The 16,310-nt window shown below is 50.3% G+C and overlaps 3 protein-coding genes across 7 annotated transcripts in view; 2 read left to right on the plus strand and 1 right to left on the minus strand.

The window, feature by feature from the left end:
- The first annotated feature begins 27 nt into the window (after positions 1–27).
- LOC108008722 (probable inactive protein kinase DDB_G0270444) lies at positions 28–1,935 on the plus strand. 2 transcript variants are annotated; one of them, XM_065864681.2, is made up of 2 exons: positions 28–192; positions 269–1,935. In XM_065864681.2, the coding sequence occupies exon 2, from the start codon at positions 274–276 to the stop codon at positions 1,732–1,734; it is 1,461 nt and encodes a 486-aa protein (XP_065720753.2). In that variant the 5' UTR covers positions 28–192; positions 269–273; the 3' UTR covers positions 1,735–1,935. The 2 variants fall into 2 exon arrangements, with proteins under 2 accessions (XP_065720753.2, XP_016928112.3); XM_017072623.4 differs by having other exon boundaries at positions 29–192; positions 265–1,933.
- Positions 1,936–2,420: 485 nt separating this feature from the next.
- Positions 2,421–3,309, plus strand: LOC108018784 (uncharacterized). Its single transcript, XM_017086372.4, has one exon. It carries the CDS (start codon positions 2,547–2,549, stop codon positions 3,183–3,185), a length of 639 nt encoding a protein of 212 aa, XP_016941861.3. The 5' UTR covers positions 2,421–2,546; the 3' UTR covers positions 3,186–3,309.
- Positions 3,204–16,310, minus strand: part of uif (sushi, von Willebrand factor type A, EGF and pentraxin domain-containing protein uif) — a 34,182-nt gene continuing 21,075 nt past the window's right edge. For 3 of the 4 annotated variants that reach the window (XM_017086353.4, XM_065864029.2, XM_017086345.4), the window contains 10 exons: positions 14,788–16,218; positions 14,499–14,701; positions 12,939–14,429; positions 7,236–12,554; positions 6,796–7,171; positions 6,603–6,728; positions 6,382–6,477; positions 4,441–5,828; positions 3,969–4,079; positions 3,204–3,905 (listed from right to left, as the gene is read on the minus strand). In XM_017086353.4, the coding sequence (XP_016941842.3) occupies positions 3,874–3,905; positions 3,969–4,079; positions 4,441–5,828; positions 6,382–6,477; positions 6,603–6,728; positions 6,796–7,171; positions 7,236–12,554; positions 12,939–14,429; positions 14,499–14,701; positions 14,788–16,218 (10,573 nt within the window). In that variant the 3' untranslated portion in view covers positions 3,204–3,873. The remainder of the gene's footprint in view (positions 3,906–3,968; positions 4,080–4,440; positions 5,829–6,381; positions 6,478–6,602; positions 6,729–6,795; positions 7,172–7,235; positions 12,555–12,938; positions 14,430–14,498; positions 14,702–14,787; positions 16,219–16,310) is intronic. The other variant, XM_017086361.4, reaches the window with a different exon arrangement.

Raw genomic sequence — 16,310 nt, forward strand, 5'->3', positions numbered from 1 at the left:
GATAAATCAGAAAAAGACCATTGTCAATTTCAGTTAGTCGACCTGTCTCAGTTAGGCGAACACACTTACGCTAGGGAACATTTTCATTGGCGATAGAAGGGAAAATACATAACGCAAACGGTGAAAACACACAGAGCAGTGAAACTAGTTAACCGGGTTAAATTCACTCAGTCTTGCTAAAATTTGTTAAGGGTAAGTACGAGCAGAGAGCTTGGGAATGTGTTGTGTTGTTCCAAATTGAGTTGAATTCATTTGAGCATCCAGATAGCAACGATGGCCAGCTGCGAAGTCCAAGAGACTCGATCCCAGGACGAGTTGAAGAAGACTGAGAACACCAAAAACGTGAAGAATTCGGAGGAACGGGGGCCATTAAATTTTAAATCTAATAACGATATGGATGCGGTGGCTACTCCCTCGTCGGAGACTGATCTGCGTTCTTCGCGCGGTTCGGTGACCAAGATGACCAGGATTCCGGCTCCCGTTTATATGGGTCCTAGTGGTAGCCATCATCAGATTAGCAGCCGAACGTACAGCTCAGTGCTGGCACCAGATCCCAAAGTACGCAATTCCTTGGAGGAGCATCAGCTGACCAACGACTCTGGCATCCACATGGAGTCCTCGATGACCGAGTTGCCCGAGACCCCATTGTCGGTCAGACCCAGTCCCATTCTGCAAACGATTCTCGACAGGATACCGGGAACTAGCAGCGAAATAGAACTTCGACGGGCTGAGGAGCAGACTCTCAAGGAACTTCAACGTGTCGTTGCCGAAATGGAGGCCGATGTGGCCCTAGATGATTTCGATATGCAGGATTTGCAGCTCGATAATGATCAATACCAGACCGAACCGGAGGAACAAAATCACAACATAGCCCCAGAGGTCGAAAATATCCCCGAAAAGTCTGGCCTGGGTATGGAACAGCTTTCTGCTAATGAAACCCAGCAGAAACAACCCAGTTTTTCTGCAGAACCACCGACTAATGAAGAACTATCAGTGGACAATCTGCAGATGAAGCAAGAAGAATTCGCGACGAAAGAAGAATCTGTGACTGAGGAAGCTGCAAAGGGGGAAGAGCTGGAACATTTTGAGAAACTGGCCCAAGAGCCAGCCCCTGATGATCCACAAATAGTTCTCCAAGAGCCCACCGAGGAATCAGTGGTCCAAGAGCCTGAGAAGTCTGTGCCCGAATCCCTAATGGAGGAGCTTGAAATGGCGATTGGTGGAGGCTGCGAAACCGAAGAGGATCGGCTTGTCAGGGAACAATTCGAGAGAAGCCCTGAAACAATCGGCTTGAAGTTTCCGCGCCCAGCGGATGATAACATGTCCACTGTTTCGGAGATAGGACTTACCTCCCGTCCCTCGTTGGATGGGTCGGTGGAGAGTGATCGCCGGATGGTTCCCTTGGAGGAACTGTTCGATCCCGAACACAATGTGGAGCTACTGCGTCATCTTTTGCAGTCTGGATCCCAAGAGAACGTCACCGAGGCAGAGCCAGACCTAGAGGATAGTGAACTTGTGAAGGAGAAGGAGACGGAGGCGGCGGAATCAGATGAGGAAGCGGAAGTGGAAACCGAGACTGAGTTTGAGGAGGAAACCGATCTGGCCGACAAGCAGACTAGCAAGTCGTTCAGTTACTTCCGACGTCTTGTCAGTCGCAAACTCCTGAAGCTCAGCTATCCCATACTATTCTGCAGCCTGGCTATCAGCCTGATCTACCTATCTCGCAAGGAGTAGGCCACCGTATTGAAAATTGAAATTAGAATTTAAACATAAACGAGCAGAAACAACCGATTTGACTCCGGCAGATATGTGCGTATCGTGCAACGCTCTTCAAAATCGCCCAACGCATTGGCACTGAGTGCCTGAAATTAAATCTATTTTTCAAATAAATGTGCTCATATAAAGCAATTTTGCACCGTTTCAATTTTCCAAGTTTTATATATGTACTTGAATTAAAGCGCCTATTACTTTATCTTCTTTTGAAAATGAGCGCCAGATTGCGTATGGGCAGATAAAAAAGTGTTGGGAAGGAAAAAAAGTATCGATAAATATTAATCGACTGACTGGGCCTTAAAGTAAATTCAAATTCCTAGTTTTGGTTTACTTTACATTTTATTTAGGGCCTTAAAGAGGCCCTAATTTAAAAAGAATTTAGGATTCTCTGACATTTGAGATGTAAGAGATTTAAAGACTTTAAAATTAATTCCCGAAACGTCATAGGACAGTCCCAACGAATATTTATTTGATTAGATATTCCTTTGTAGCATTTCCAGAAAATCTCTGCGAAGACTGAATTGTCTTTCGCATTTTATTTTATCAAAGAAAGTATTAAAACATAAATGTGTTTTTCCTGATATCCATAATAAAAAAGTGTAATTTTTCTAACGTTACTTGAAATTACATAAAATAATCGCAGTAACATTTGAAATACTATCATTCACTTTTACAAAATCAATTTTAGTAAAAACACATCTATAAAATTTGGATTCATTTCCAAATCTTTTATTGCAAATTCAAAGTTGAATAGAAGTGCGTCAAGTACAAGAATGACATCCTTGGAGTGTGTTCTCGTTGCTGGCCTGTGCCACGTGATGCATTACCTAGCTTGGTCTTCCAAAAGATCGGATATTCCTAGGTTACAGCTACCCTCTCTGGTTGTTGGTCTTGCTGCGATGGATCTAATATGGGACAACTGCTTCATTCCCCGGCGTCTTCAAATTATGCCGGGAGTCCTCAAACGTGTCTACGAGATAGCAGTGGCTTTTCTTTTATTGGAGATTGCCGTACACGTGATCTGGAAGGCAGTGGAGAATGGTTGTTTTCTGCTGATCAAGATAGTACTGATCGGAACGGGCCTCGTGTCTGAGTATAATTATTACAAGTACGAAAATTACTGGGTGGGCAGCGTTACTGTGCCTCTGTCCTTTCTGATCCTCGCATTTGCCGGACATGCAACCGACCACTTCCATTTGCTGCACGACTGCTTCTTTGAGGTCCAGACAAAGGTACATTTGCGAGTAAACGAGACCCTGAAGTATATCATCCAAAATCCAAGAGGTGTAAAGAAGAAGCTAACCAACATCGTGCCGACTCTTCAAAAGCACAAGGACCTCATTCGCAAGCAGCGTCGTGGAAGGACATTCGTGAGTCACATCAATCGCAACGTCGAACTCTTTCGCCAATAAATTAGAACAACTGGTACCTCGTCTTCAATTAGATTCGTTTGTTTCTTTTATTTTATACAAGAAAATTTATAAAATTAATTGTCATACATAATAATTAAATTGCTTTTATTAAATTACAAAATAACGACTATATTTGATTTGCTTTTTACAGCACTCGCGAATTTGTTCAACAAGCTTGGACAATCTATATGGTTGGAAAAATCTACGTTTCTTTATATATATATTAGTATATATGTATTGCAATTTGGTACCGCGTCAAGCATGGTATTTTCGAGTTTCTTGTATAGGTAAATAATACTTAAGATTAAAACAATATTTCATTCTTTATATTAGGCATAAGTTCGACTTAATTTCATGTAGTTTGCATACCTAAAGAGCACATATGGGAATTACTAATTTAAGATTTATCGTCTCGTCTCGCGTTTTCAAGCAGCTCTCAAAGCCTTGCATTAAGCCACGTAATATCCGAGATTGAGATTGGAACTGAAGTTGGATCGAAAGCGATGTCGCAGTTATTACGTTGATTCAATGCAAGGCTCTCCAGTGAGTATTTTTGGGGGCAGTGTTGGATCACTGTTCTGACAGTGAGTTTGCCGCTGCATCCCGTTCTCTATTTATGACCACATTTTACATTAAAGCAGCTTTGTTATCTGTAATTTATCTCTTCTAAATCGCGACTCGTTGTTTTTTACTGCACTTCGCTATCACTATCACTCTTTTCTGCAAGCAAAAGATCGGATATATTAACATTTGAAATACTTTAAAGTTATAAATAGGACTTACCCTTCTTGCCTGTGTAGGCGTGCCGTTTCAGTCGATCGTATAAGTCTTCTTTAGTTCCATAGAGCGAGGCATTGGACCTGGCCAATGTACTCATCTTGCCGCCATGCAGACCTGTTTAGATATTAAAGATAAATAAGGATTTAATATTTTGATTGATTTAAAAAATGTAAAGTGTTCTGATAGGCTAAAACACTGGTACTCAAAAAACAAGGTTAACTTTCGTCTTGATTTCAAGAACGATTTTTCTCAAATAAGTAAGAAGAAGAATTTTTAACAGGTGAGCCAGGATCTGTTACATCTTAAATTCTCAATATCGAGATCAAGTGTTTTTATCCCACAAAATAAAATCGAGAGCACATTTGTCTTGATATCAAGAATCTTTCTTTTTCAAAAAGTGTGAAGCAAAAGTGGGGTCGTGTAATCTTTTCTTCCTTCATTTTGGATAACTAAAATTTATCTTATTTTAACTTACCATCCTTCATGTATGTTTCATTATAGAAGTTGGGCATCTCCCAGCCATCCTCCTCGTCGTCGTAGTAGTGCGCATATGTGCTGTGGTGCGAGGGCGCGATGGACTCCGCGTAGGGCGTGTGGGCGCCGTAGTAGAAGTTCACCTGCGATCCGGTTTGGTCAATCGCTGGCGTCAGCATCTTCTTGGGATCCCTGCGCTTTGTGGAGCGCACGCAGATCATCCAGATGAGCAGTACGATGATAATGATGAAGATCACCGCTCCGGCAATACCGCCGGCAATGTAGGCGAATTCGGATCGTTCGGCGCAATGAGGTCCCGTGAAGGAGCCAACACAGCGGCAAGAGGGCGTTCCCTTCAGATCCTTGACACAGGCACCCGAGTTTTCACAGTAGCCGTCGCAAACATCCGTGCAGGCCATTCCCGTTCCATTGAAGCCAGGCTTGCACTCGCACTTGAAGTCCGATGTCTCTGGCACCATGATGCAGTAGGCATTCACATCACAGTGCGGCTTGCCTTCGGCAATGTGTTCGCAGGGATTGGTGCACTCACTCTTCGAGGTGGCTCCGGTGATCTTGGTGCTGTGATTGGGTGGACATTGCAGACAGGCGGTCTGCTGTGACTCCGACTGGTAGAAGCCCTTGCGGCATTCGATGCACATGTTCTGGGTGGCGTTCAGGTACGTTCCCGCCGAGCAGACGGGCAGGGTGCACTCCTCCACCGAACTGGCGCCCACCTTGGGCGTCGTCCTGCCCAGCGGACAGGCGGCGCAGGATGGCTGGACGCCCTGCAGGCGGTAAGTGCCACGTGGGCAGGGTTCACAGCGTCCATCGGCTCCCAATTGCTGGCCTGAACTGCACTCATCGCGACACTCCTTGCGCGACGTGGCCTCCGTGGAGCGAGTGGTCTGTCCCAGGCCACACAGCTCACAGCCGAAGGATCCTTCGTTGGGCTGATAGAATCCATGGCCGCAGGAGCGGCACAGACCTGTCTCCGCGTCGAAGTATTTGCCGGCTGGGCAGCGCTCCTTGCAGTCAGCCGCTGAGCGGGCACCTGGTCCGGCGGTCACTCCTGGTCTTCCGGCGATCACCGGGCACTTGCTGCACTGCAGCTGCCCAGCCTCCGACTGGTAAGTACCGCGGGAGCAAGCTATACACGTCTTATTCGCACTGTCGTAGAAGGTTCCAATGGCACAGGGCACACAGTCGGGAATCATCACCACCTGACCCACGGGACAGGCGTACTCCGAGCCCAGTTCCAAGGAAGCTGGATCCGGGACTGTGTTGGGCAGAATCTCTTGCACTGCGAACTGATCGTCTTCAAGGATGAGCTTCTCCAGCAATTGCTTGACACTAGATCGTTCACCGGTTGATGTGTGCACCACAGGATCACTGGAGGGGAACAGAAACAAGGTTAATTAGTTAGGTTTAAACGACATGTTCTAAACCGAATTAATTTAAAAAACATTAGGTTATGTCCAGACTAAGAGTTGTTAGTTAAGAATCACAATGATGTTTTATAATCATGAACACTTCAGATTTATACTGGTTAGGGCCACTCGTTTGTAATGATTATAGTGCATCAATTTGCAAGATAAAAATATGAATGTTTTCTTAACAGTTTTAAAATAAATATAGTAACTTTTGATCTCTGATAAATTTTAAAATCAAGTTTTTAAAGTTTATCCTTGGTTTAACTTTTGCGACACCTAACACTACTTCTTCTGGACATTGATAAGTAAGCCTTAACATTGGGTTAGAACGCATAGACATGTAACATGAGGTTAGACAAGCATTAGGTTTGATTGGATGGATGTTGGATTAGGCTGAGACTGAGACTGGTTGTTGGTAGTACTGGGTGCAGATTTGATGCTGGGCAGATCGGGTGCAATTTGTCGGATTTGGTTATTCGTAAGGTGAACCAACAAAGGAGTGCTAGACATACTTTACAGCCGGGAAGGCTATCTCCAGGGTGTATGTATCGCCGCCAGTTTGTTGGCGTCCCTGGCGACCCGTCAAAGTCAGATCGTCATCCTCCTCGCTGCAAATTTGGTTAACAAACACACACAAAACACATATAGCATATACACAGTGTACACGGGTATAAACGGCGGATATCAGGACATGCTAGATGTTGGATTTTTAGGGTATCATGCAACTACTTACTTGACCACTGGAAGTTCGGCCTCCATTACATAGACACCACCATCCTTAGACTGGCGACGTACTCGGTTATTCTGGGCAGCTCGGTAATGATCGCATTTCACATCGATTTGGATATCCTTGCACTCCCTGGGTTGTAAAAAGAAACCTGTATGAGAAATGGAACCCTACCGAAAGGACCAAAACCAATACAAACCTTGTTCCTTCGATGGCGTAGGAGCAGAAGTTCCAGTCCCTGTTGAGACCATTAACCGAGTTGGTGACCTTCTGACGGAGCACCGCCTGACCAGCCTTGTTGCAAAGCACATCCGAGGGGAAGAGCATCTTGATGCGGAACACACGCTGGGCGGGCTTCGAGGGTGAACAGGATGGGTAGACCAGTGGCATGGAGGGTTCCCGCGTGGGTCGCCAGAAGCCCTCGGCACCGCAGGTATAGAATTCGGGCACCTGCTCCGAGAATCGCAGACCGGTATTACAGGCAATCTCGCAGACCTTGAACTGACCGCCAGCACCCCAATCCTTGCACACCTGGGATCCTCCGACAGGATCCGCCAAAGCTGGACAGAAGTCGGCTGTAAAAAAGTATTAAAGAAATTAATAAAATAATCTCAAAAAAGACTCTACCCCAATACTTACTAAGCAGGGAAACCTTGAAGCTGCAGGAGGCAGTATTTCCAGCTGCATCGGATGCAATGTACGTGATGTCATAGGTGCCCCAAAGTAAGGTGGTTCCTGATCGGTGTCCATTGCGCTCATAGATCTTTGTCACGCCAATGTTGTCGCTGAAGTGCGGCTCATCCCAGGTGACCACCGCGGATCCGTTCTTGGCAATCACCCACAGATCTCCAGGGCAATGCTCTACCACTGGTGGTTCCTTGTCCACCACCAATTGTTGGCAATTGGGACCAGTGTAACCCACCGGACACTTGCGCTGTCCGCAAAGGGAAGGCACATTGCGCTCCACTCCGCCGGATGTGACTTCATATCCCGCCCAATTGAGGATGAGACCAGGATAGAGAACTGGTTCAGATCGGCAGTCGCGCACCTGTTTCTGGATCTCCGAGGTGATGTCGAGGGCTCGGGCCCAAACTTGAGCCTTGGTCACGGTGCCCTGGAAGCCAGAATCCGAGTATGCAAGCTCGTTGGTAAGACCATATGGCTGAGGACGTCCCAGCACTGCCCAGAGGTACCCAGGCAGAGTGCCACCCGCTCCATACTCCATCTTACTAGCAATCAGACCTTCGGTAATCAATTGAAGTTGTCCGGAGATTCCATCCCAGACCACGGCCACATGATGCCATTGTCCGTCGTTAACGGAGGTGTACTCTCCGAAGCTTAGGAAGGCATCAGATTGGTCCTCGAACAGGGAAATTTGAACTCCACTGGAATGAGCCTGGAGGAGCATTCGGCGGCGTTGAGTCATTCGAGCGGATTCCACGCCGTATAGAGTGAAGAAGATGCCGGGGTCGTCCTTCTGGGCAAACTGCACCCACATGGCCACTGTCAAGCTGTTGGCCTCTCCCGTGGGGAAGGGCACTACCTGGGCAGCCGTGGATCGCGAAGGATCGCTGAAGTACAAATCGTAGTCCACCTGGATGGCCTTTCGGCAATCATCGCCGGTCATATTAAACGGACACTGGCAATAGAAGCCGTTGGTCAGATCCACGCAGGTGGCGCCTGGAGGACAGGAATTGTCCTTGCAGTCCACGATGTCCTGTTCGCAATTGTGTCCAGTGAATCCAGGAGGGCACTGGCATTTGTAGCCAGCTCCATTGTCCACGCAGGTAGCTCCATTCTGGCAGACTTGTTCTTCGCAAGCATCGTACTCATACTGACAACCGATACCAGAGTAATCAGCAGGGCAACTGCAGTTCAGGCCGGAACCGAAGTCCTGGCACTTGCCACCATGCATACAAGGATCTCCGATGCAGCGTTCTGGGGCAGTTTCGCAGTTCTTGCCATCCGTGCCACTGGGACACACGCAGAAGTAGTCCTGGAACAGGTCAATGCAACTGGCGTCGTTCTGGCAAGGAGCCTGCGCTCCACAAGTGGTAACCTGCTGCTCGCAGCGCATTCCACTCCAACCAGGTTCACAGCCACACTCGAAGCCACCGACGCGATCACGGCAGAGTCCATTGTTCAAGCAGGGCTGTGCCTCGCAGTCATCGATGTCGGTGGCGCACAGCGGTCCCTTGAATCCATCGCGGCAGACGCACTCAAACTTGTTGTCCAGGTCGAGGCAGCGTTCCGTGCCCACAGGATTACAGGGGTCACTCAGGCACTCGTCGATCTCAGCCTCGCAGGAGAGACCCACATAACCAGGTCGGCACTTGCAGCTGAATCCGTCTAGCTGATCCACACAGGTGGCTCCATGCTGGCAGGGACTGGAGGCACAGTCGTCGATGGTGTGCTGGCAGTTCTTGCCCGTGTAACCAGGCTCACAGTTGCAACTGTATCCGTCGACCAGGTCCACACAGGTTCCCTCGTTGGCGCAGGGTCGGTTCTCGCAGTCGTCGATGTTCTGGTCACAGGCCGATCCCGTCCAGCCCGGATGGCAGACGCACTCGTGGTCGAACAGCCGGTCCACACAGGTGCCATGTTTGCAGGGTTCTGAGAGACACAGATCGATCTTCTGCTCGCAACGCTTGCCAGTGAATCCTGGTGGACAGGCACACTGGAAGTCGTTGACTAGATCCGTACAATTGGCTCCCAACAGGCAGGGATTCTCTGAGCAGTCGTTGATGTTCTGCTCGCAATGGATGCCCTCCCATCCTGGAACACACTCGCACTTGTAGCGACCCTGCTCCAAGGCGTGGCAACTAGCTCCATTTCCGCAAGGATTACCATTCGCCGTGCAGGGGTCAATGGTCACATCGCACTGATCTCCAGTGTAGCCACTGCGGCACAGGCAGGTCACATTTTTATAGCCCGGCTCATTCTTGCACATGGCTCTGGCGGGGCAGGTATCGTTTCCACAGTCACTAGTCTCCTCCTGGCAATTGATGCCGGAGTAACCAGCTGGACAGTCGCAGCGGTAGCCCTGAGGAAGATCCTTGCACTGACCACCATTATAGCAGGGTTGCGAGGCGCACTCATCGATGTCTTGTTCGCAACGACGTCCGGAGAATCCGGCTGGACAGAAGCACTGGATGTCGTGACCCATGGGCACACAGAGTCCTCCATGCTGGCAAGCACCCTCGCCACAAACCACCGGTTTGCACTGTTCCCTTCCCTTGGAGGCAGCGGCATCGGTTCTCATGTTACTCGGGCACTCGTTGCAGCTCTGTGCTCCGGCGGCACCCTGGTAGTGATGCAGTGGGCAGGGCGAGCAAGGGGCTAGTCCGGTGGCGGAATACGTTCCTGGAGCGCACTTGGCGCGACACAAATCTTTGTTCGAGGCAGCCGGCTGGTAGGTGAAGCTCTGAGCCGGACAGGCCTGACAGTCCTTGAATCCACCCGTTGGTGGCTCGGCGGTGAAAGAGTTGCGTGGACACTCCAGACAAGGAACCAGTCCAGTGGGTGAGTAAGTACCATAACCACAGACGGGTATGCAGTCCGCCTGTGTCTTGGTGCCCTCCTCCTTAGTGTAGGTTCCCGCGGGACAGCGCAGGCAGGTTCCTTGGCGATCGCGGTTCTGGTAGTAGCCCCTCGGGCAGTAAGTGCAGCTGTTCTGACCCTCGGACACATAGGTTCCGGCGGGACAGTGCAGACAGCGCGGCACATCGCTGGTGTCCATGTTAAGCACCTCACCCACATTGCAATTGAAGCCCCTCGAGATATTCGATTTGAGAGCCCTAAGTGGTGGACACTGGTTCCCAATGCTGGCAATATTCAGAAGGTCATCGATCACGGCACTGGCATACGGAACACTCAAGTCGAAGATCAGGTTCAGGGTGGAGCCACAAAGGTCATACAACTGCGGCTGACGCACAGCCGGCAGGATGGAGAGTATGAAGTCCATCTTGACCACGTTCTCCTCCAGCAGCGAGGGCACCGACTTCACAAAGGTCACGTTCATCTGCACATTGACCGCCGAGCAGCGTTGCGATAGCAACTGGTTCAATCCACTGTAATGCTGGGATAGAACTTCTTGGTACTGACCCAGGCAGGATTGGGCAACAGCTCCATTGGCACGATAGGTGATGGAGGCGGTCACATGGTACGCAGCCTGCTCCGTGTTCTCGGACACACAATCAGGAACAACGGATGTGGGGCGCCACAGACGGGAAGTCTCGCAGGAGAAGGTCTTCAGGGGTTCGCCGTCCGTAAAGCGGAATCCTGGTTTGCAGGTGGCTATACACTCGATTCCACGGTCTCCAGGCAGACAGTTAATAGCTCCATTGGCCGGCGGCTGCAGCTCCCAGTCCACACAAGGTGAGGCTTTCACGGAGACCTGGAAGTGACAGGCTGCCCTGTTGTTGTACTTATCTGTAGCCGTAACCGTTACGTTCTCAAAGTTTCCAATTTTAATGGTGGCACTTTCGGGGCTAAACTGAAGTTTAACCTCTCCCGTATCATCAGAGGTCTTGATCCTCTTGCGAGTATCATTGAAGTTCACAGTATAGCTATCCTGGCGATCCACCAACTCAATCACATAACTCTGAGGGCACTGAAGCAGTGGTGGTGTGACATCGGGAACGGTGATGTTGATCTCACAGATGGCTACATTACCATCGTAGTCGAAAGCCACATACTTTACAACCGTATCCTTGAAGATGTAGCTGGGAGTACGGAAGTTCTGGGGCTTGATCTCTAGACGTGCTATCGATCCGGAGTTATCCACAGCCGTGGGTTCGGTGAAGTTCACTGGTAGAACTCCGCCATTCTCATCGCGACGCACCACAATCGGTTGCTGGGGGCAGTTCTGGAAGATAGGTGGCTCATTGTCTACACAAGGGGAGTATCCGTAGTCATAGCCCAACAGGGGTTCCTGCTTCGGTTCCTCACAACCCATCAGCTCGAACTTCAGACAGGCATTATCCATGTAGCTTACTATTCCCAGGATCACGAAGCGCGCCTGAACGAACTTGGGCAGCGTGATCATGGCCAGCTCACCGTAGTTGCCCGGATCCCGCATGGTCAGGTTGAAGTTGGGGAAGTACACCACGTAGTTCTCGCTCTCGGCCTGCTTGTAGAAGAATCGAATCTCCGTGGGCCTGCCCACAATGTCGTTGGTCACCACTCCCTTGACCAGGATGGCCTTCACGCGGTAAATCTGTCCCAAATCCACGCTCACATAGGTGAATGCCTCCTGCTTTCCACACCATCCAGTGGCGGAGTTCAGACGGATGTTCTTAGCCTCGTAGTTGGGTCTCTCCGAGGTGGCATTGATGGCCGAATCGGGAATCCTTCCGGATCCCAAGCCCAAGGGCTTGATGACCTTGCACTCCGGCTCGCGGATGCAGGTGATGGGCCTGGGGTTGATCAGGATGTAGCCAGGACGATTGCAGCCGAAGTACACCTCCGAACTTTGCTCATAGCTGCGGGCAATCTGGCGACCATCTGCGGGTCTTCCCGGATCCTCGCACACTGGTCCCTCGCAGCGCAGATCTCCGAAATCCCAGATGCCATCAGCTCCACAGCGAACCACGTTGTCATGACGACCCGTCTGTCCAGCCAGCTTGAAGGTGTTCTGGCAGCCGAAGAAGAAGCTGCTCTGGTAGCGTGTGTCCACAAACTGTCCGTACTCAGCTCCCGGCGTAGGCATGGGCGAGTAGCAGTCCACACGGGGACAGGAGGGCTGCATTCCGGATAGCCAGTAGTCGGGCAGACCTGGCTTCGGGTCGTACACGCACTGCCGGAAACCGGAGGAAGCGGTGGCTCTCAGTTGGCGTCCCGCCGAGCCACACGTAATGGTCACATTATCACGGAAGGGCACTAGCACGGACTCGGGATCGGGGCGGGCCACAGTCAGACCCTCCAGCTTATCATCGGGCAGGGAAACGCACTTGGCATCTAGAAAGGAAAATGTAGAAATATTAATGTAATTTCATAGTTTTCAAGTAATCCTTTATTCTTTTGGAAAATAATTTCGGAGGGAAAGCTCTATTTCTCACAAACTTTGAGTCTCATAAAAATTATATGATATTATTATGCCTATATTGATTAGCACTTCCTCAAATAACTTTGAATAGGTCGAGATAGATACAATGTATTTAGGAAAGTTTTTATTATAGAAGTTGTATGTATTTAAATGTATTTTAAATGGTGATATATCACACATAGTTTCATAGGAGTTATTGAATATACAAGTCAGTATAGTTTGAGTTATAAGAGCTACCACTATATGGTTCTAGACCTAGTTGGGTACATTTTTTAATAGATCGCGAATATACTTACAATTGCACTCTGGTACGCTGGCATTCCACTGACCACTGGACAGGCACAGGGCTGCCGCGCTGCCGCTCATGATGTAGCCAAAGTGGCACTGGAAGCGGACCACATCCCCAAAGTGGTATTCATTCTTATCGCTCAACAGTTGTCCATTCTCCGGAGCCTCAAGCTCGGGGCACATCAATGGCACACAGGTCTTGTTTCGCTGGTAGGTGTCCCCATCACGTTCTCCGGACTCCGAGCGTTCGATATGATAGCCAGCCGTTCCGTTGGAGGTGTACAACTGATAGCCAGTGTTGCAGCCACAGGCAAAACCTCCCGGGGAATTGATGCACTTCTGGTCACAGCCGCCGTTGTTCTTGCTGCACTCGTTGATGTCTACGCAATCCAGACGTGTGCAACCCATCAGTTCCATGCGCAGGCAAGGAGCACCCACGTAGTCCTGGATGCGGAAGCGGATGTAGCGAGCCTCTATGGGCAGGGGGAGATTCAGGATGGACAGAGTGGGCTCCAAGATGCGGAATTCCACGGCAGTGCCATCGGGATTGGCATAATCCTTGAACACATCCGTCAAATCATTGGTGTACTGCAGACGCACGGCCGAACTAAAGGCCACATTGCCATCGGGCCGTTGCACGGACATGGTGCGGAATCCACGGAGAATGGTGGGTGCCTTGAGGTCGATGAGGATCCAGTTGGCTCCCGGCTCCGAGGAGCCACCGCACCAGCCATTCGTGTTCAATCGCAGCTGCGTCTTGCTGTATCCAGGCTCACTAACCGAAGTGCTGATGCTATCATCCGGAATGCCTCCATTACCCAAGCCCAAATCCGCCACTGGTCTGCACTCTGTGGTGGCCGTGAATCCGGATCTGCATTGGCAGTGGAAGGAGCCATTGGTGTTCTGGCACTCGGTGGTGGTCAGATCGCACTGGGAGGAGCTGCACTCGTTGATGTCTTCGCAGGTTGGAGGCTGTTCAAATTTCTGAGCCTCGCTGCATCGCATGATATTGCTGCCGATAAGCTTGTATCCCTTGAAGCACTGCACCCTGGCCTCGTCGCCAAAGAGATAGGTTCTCGAGGATTCCACAACAAAGCCGTTGGCAATCTCCGGGAACTCATAGCACCGTTTGCGGGTACATCTGGGCACATCTCCGCTCCAGGTGCCATTGGACATGCAGGTCAACACAGGATGACCATTCCTTTCGTAACCCGGTTCACATTCGTACTGGACAATGGTGCCATAGCTGCGACCTCCTCCATTCAGTAGGGTTACATTGGCATGGGCCACTTCCTGCAGAGCGGCGCACTGGGAGGCCAGGCAATGGGGCTGCCTCTCCCAGCGACCATCTGGCAGACACGAGATCTTCTCGATCGGAGCACCCGAGGCAAAGGCAAAGCCGGCATAGCACTGGTACATGGCGATACCCCGGTATGTCACATTCGAGGAGCCAATGGAGAAACCGTTGTCGATTTGTGGCACAGGACCGCAGTAGACCTCTGTATTGGATTTAGAGACCCATCAATTAGCAAAGGTATTTATATGTGGATTATGTTTTCAAGACTCACCCTGACACTTGGGTATGTAGGAGACACTCCAGTTGCCACCGCGCAGACATTCAGTAACCAGTCGCGTCTTGCCGGTGGCAAACTCCTGTCCAATGGGACATGTAAAGCTGACCAGCGTACCGAAAGCGGTGTCGCGACTGGAGGCCAAGGCTCCAATTCCGGGCTGCAGTTCCGGGCAATCGGCCGAGAAGGTGGCCGACCATCTGACAGGGAAAAAGAAGATCATTAGTTTATGAAACTATATATTTTCGGAAGATTTTTTGAGTTCATTTCAATTTAAACCACTTACCCAGCTGCATTGTGAAGGGCATCCGAGGTGAACTTGATGAGCATTTCACCGGATGAGGCAGTCAGGGTTAGTTTGGGTGCCGCAGGACCCGTAAATCCATTGCCAGAATGCAGACGCAGACCGGAGGTGGAGGATCCATCAAACACCTGGACATTGTCGCTCTTGTGGACGGTGAACTTGTCGAACTTCAGGGAAAGCGGGGCACGGGCATTGTTGCGGATAGTGAAGTAGCACTCCTGGTTCTTGGGGTAGTCAGCCAATCCGAAGGCGGGTGAGGTGACAGTGCCATTTCTGGCGGTGATCGTGGCCTTGCAACCCTGGATATAGCGCAGACTGAATCCCTTGCCGGCCTCACCCAAACTGGACTTGAAGTACAGGTACAGGGCGTTGCCCGTGGAGATAATAACCCGATTGTTCTGGGCCGTCTTGCCCGTCAGCTTGGCAATAGTGCGACTCATGGGCGAGTCACCATCGCGGATCATCAGGAAGTCGCGTCCCTCGGCGATATCCAGATCGTCCACCTCGATGGAGATGATGCGACCCGGCTGTGCCTTGATCACATACAGGCACTCCAGGCCGCCGGGGTATTGCTTCGGGTAGTTGGGGCTGGTCAGGATCTGGCGCTGCAGCGTAGCCTTCAGGAATCCCCCACAGTTCTTGGCCTCCGTCTTCCAGGTAGCCCGGAAACCCTTGCGCTCCACACTCCCATCAGTGGTGAACTTGACGATCATAAAGTTGGAGGCGGACACAAATGGCTGGGTGGTCAAGTCCTGTTTGCCACTCAGCGTGGCCAGCGACACGGACTTGTCTTCGGTGCGACCGCCCACCAGGATCTGCACGGTATCAAAGGTCTTCTCCGTTTCGAAGTCCTGGAACTGTAGGATGATGTTGCTGCCCAGCGGACCCTCAAGCGTCCACTTGCACTTGCTCAGAGCTCCATATTTATGCGGGTAGTTGGGGGTCTCGATCACATCTCCACCAGATTGCATATGGTAGTGACACTGAGCGGGACAGTCCAGTTCATCGGTTCCATCGCCACAATCGTCGCTACCATCACACTTGAAGGCCTGGTTGATACATTTGCCGTTGGCGCAGTGGAGTGCTCCCTGTGGACAGGCTTGGGCCCGGCACATAAAGGGAAGCAGGGACTCACAGGTCCCGAGATCCCAGCTCTGCGATTTTCCAGCGAAACCAGCCGCCACACACTCTCCGGATTCCGCATTCGGCTGATGCAGCGACCAGTAACCGGAGTACTGGGAGATCAGAGCTCCGGAAGCGGACTCCAAGGTGTTGGTGCGCAGGTCATCGAGGGAGGCCAATCCCAGCCAGTACTTATCAGAAGCCCTCTGGTTGGGATCACTCGCCCGGGCAATGGAGAGAGTCTCGTTGTTCTCCGCATAACTGTCGATGGCCACCAGTTCGGCACCATATCTGAAAAAAATATTAACATTTTAATACTTTTCTATTATTTTCGAAATAAATTATCTAATTGTTCTCTAACGTAAACAATTTTTTAAATAAAA

The sequence above is a fragment of the Drosophila suzukii genome, chromosome 2L (assembly GCF_043229965.1).
Source record: "Drosophila suzukii chromosome 2L, CBGP_Dsuzu_IsoJpt1.0, whole genome shotgun sequence".
Lineage (NCBI taxonomy): Eukaryota > Metazoa > Arthropoda > Insecta > Diptera > Drosophilidae > Drosophila > Drosophila suzukii.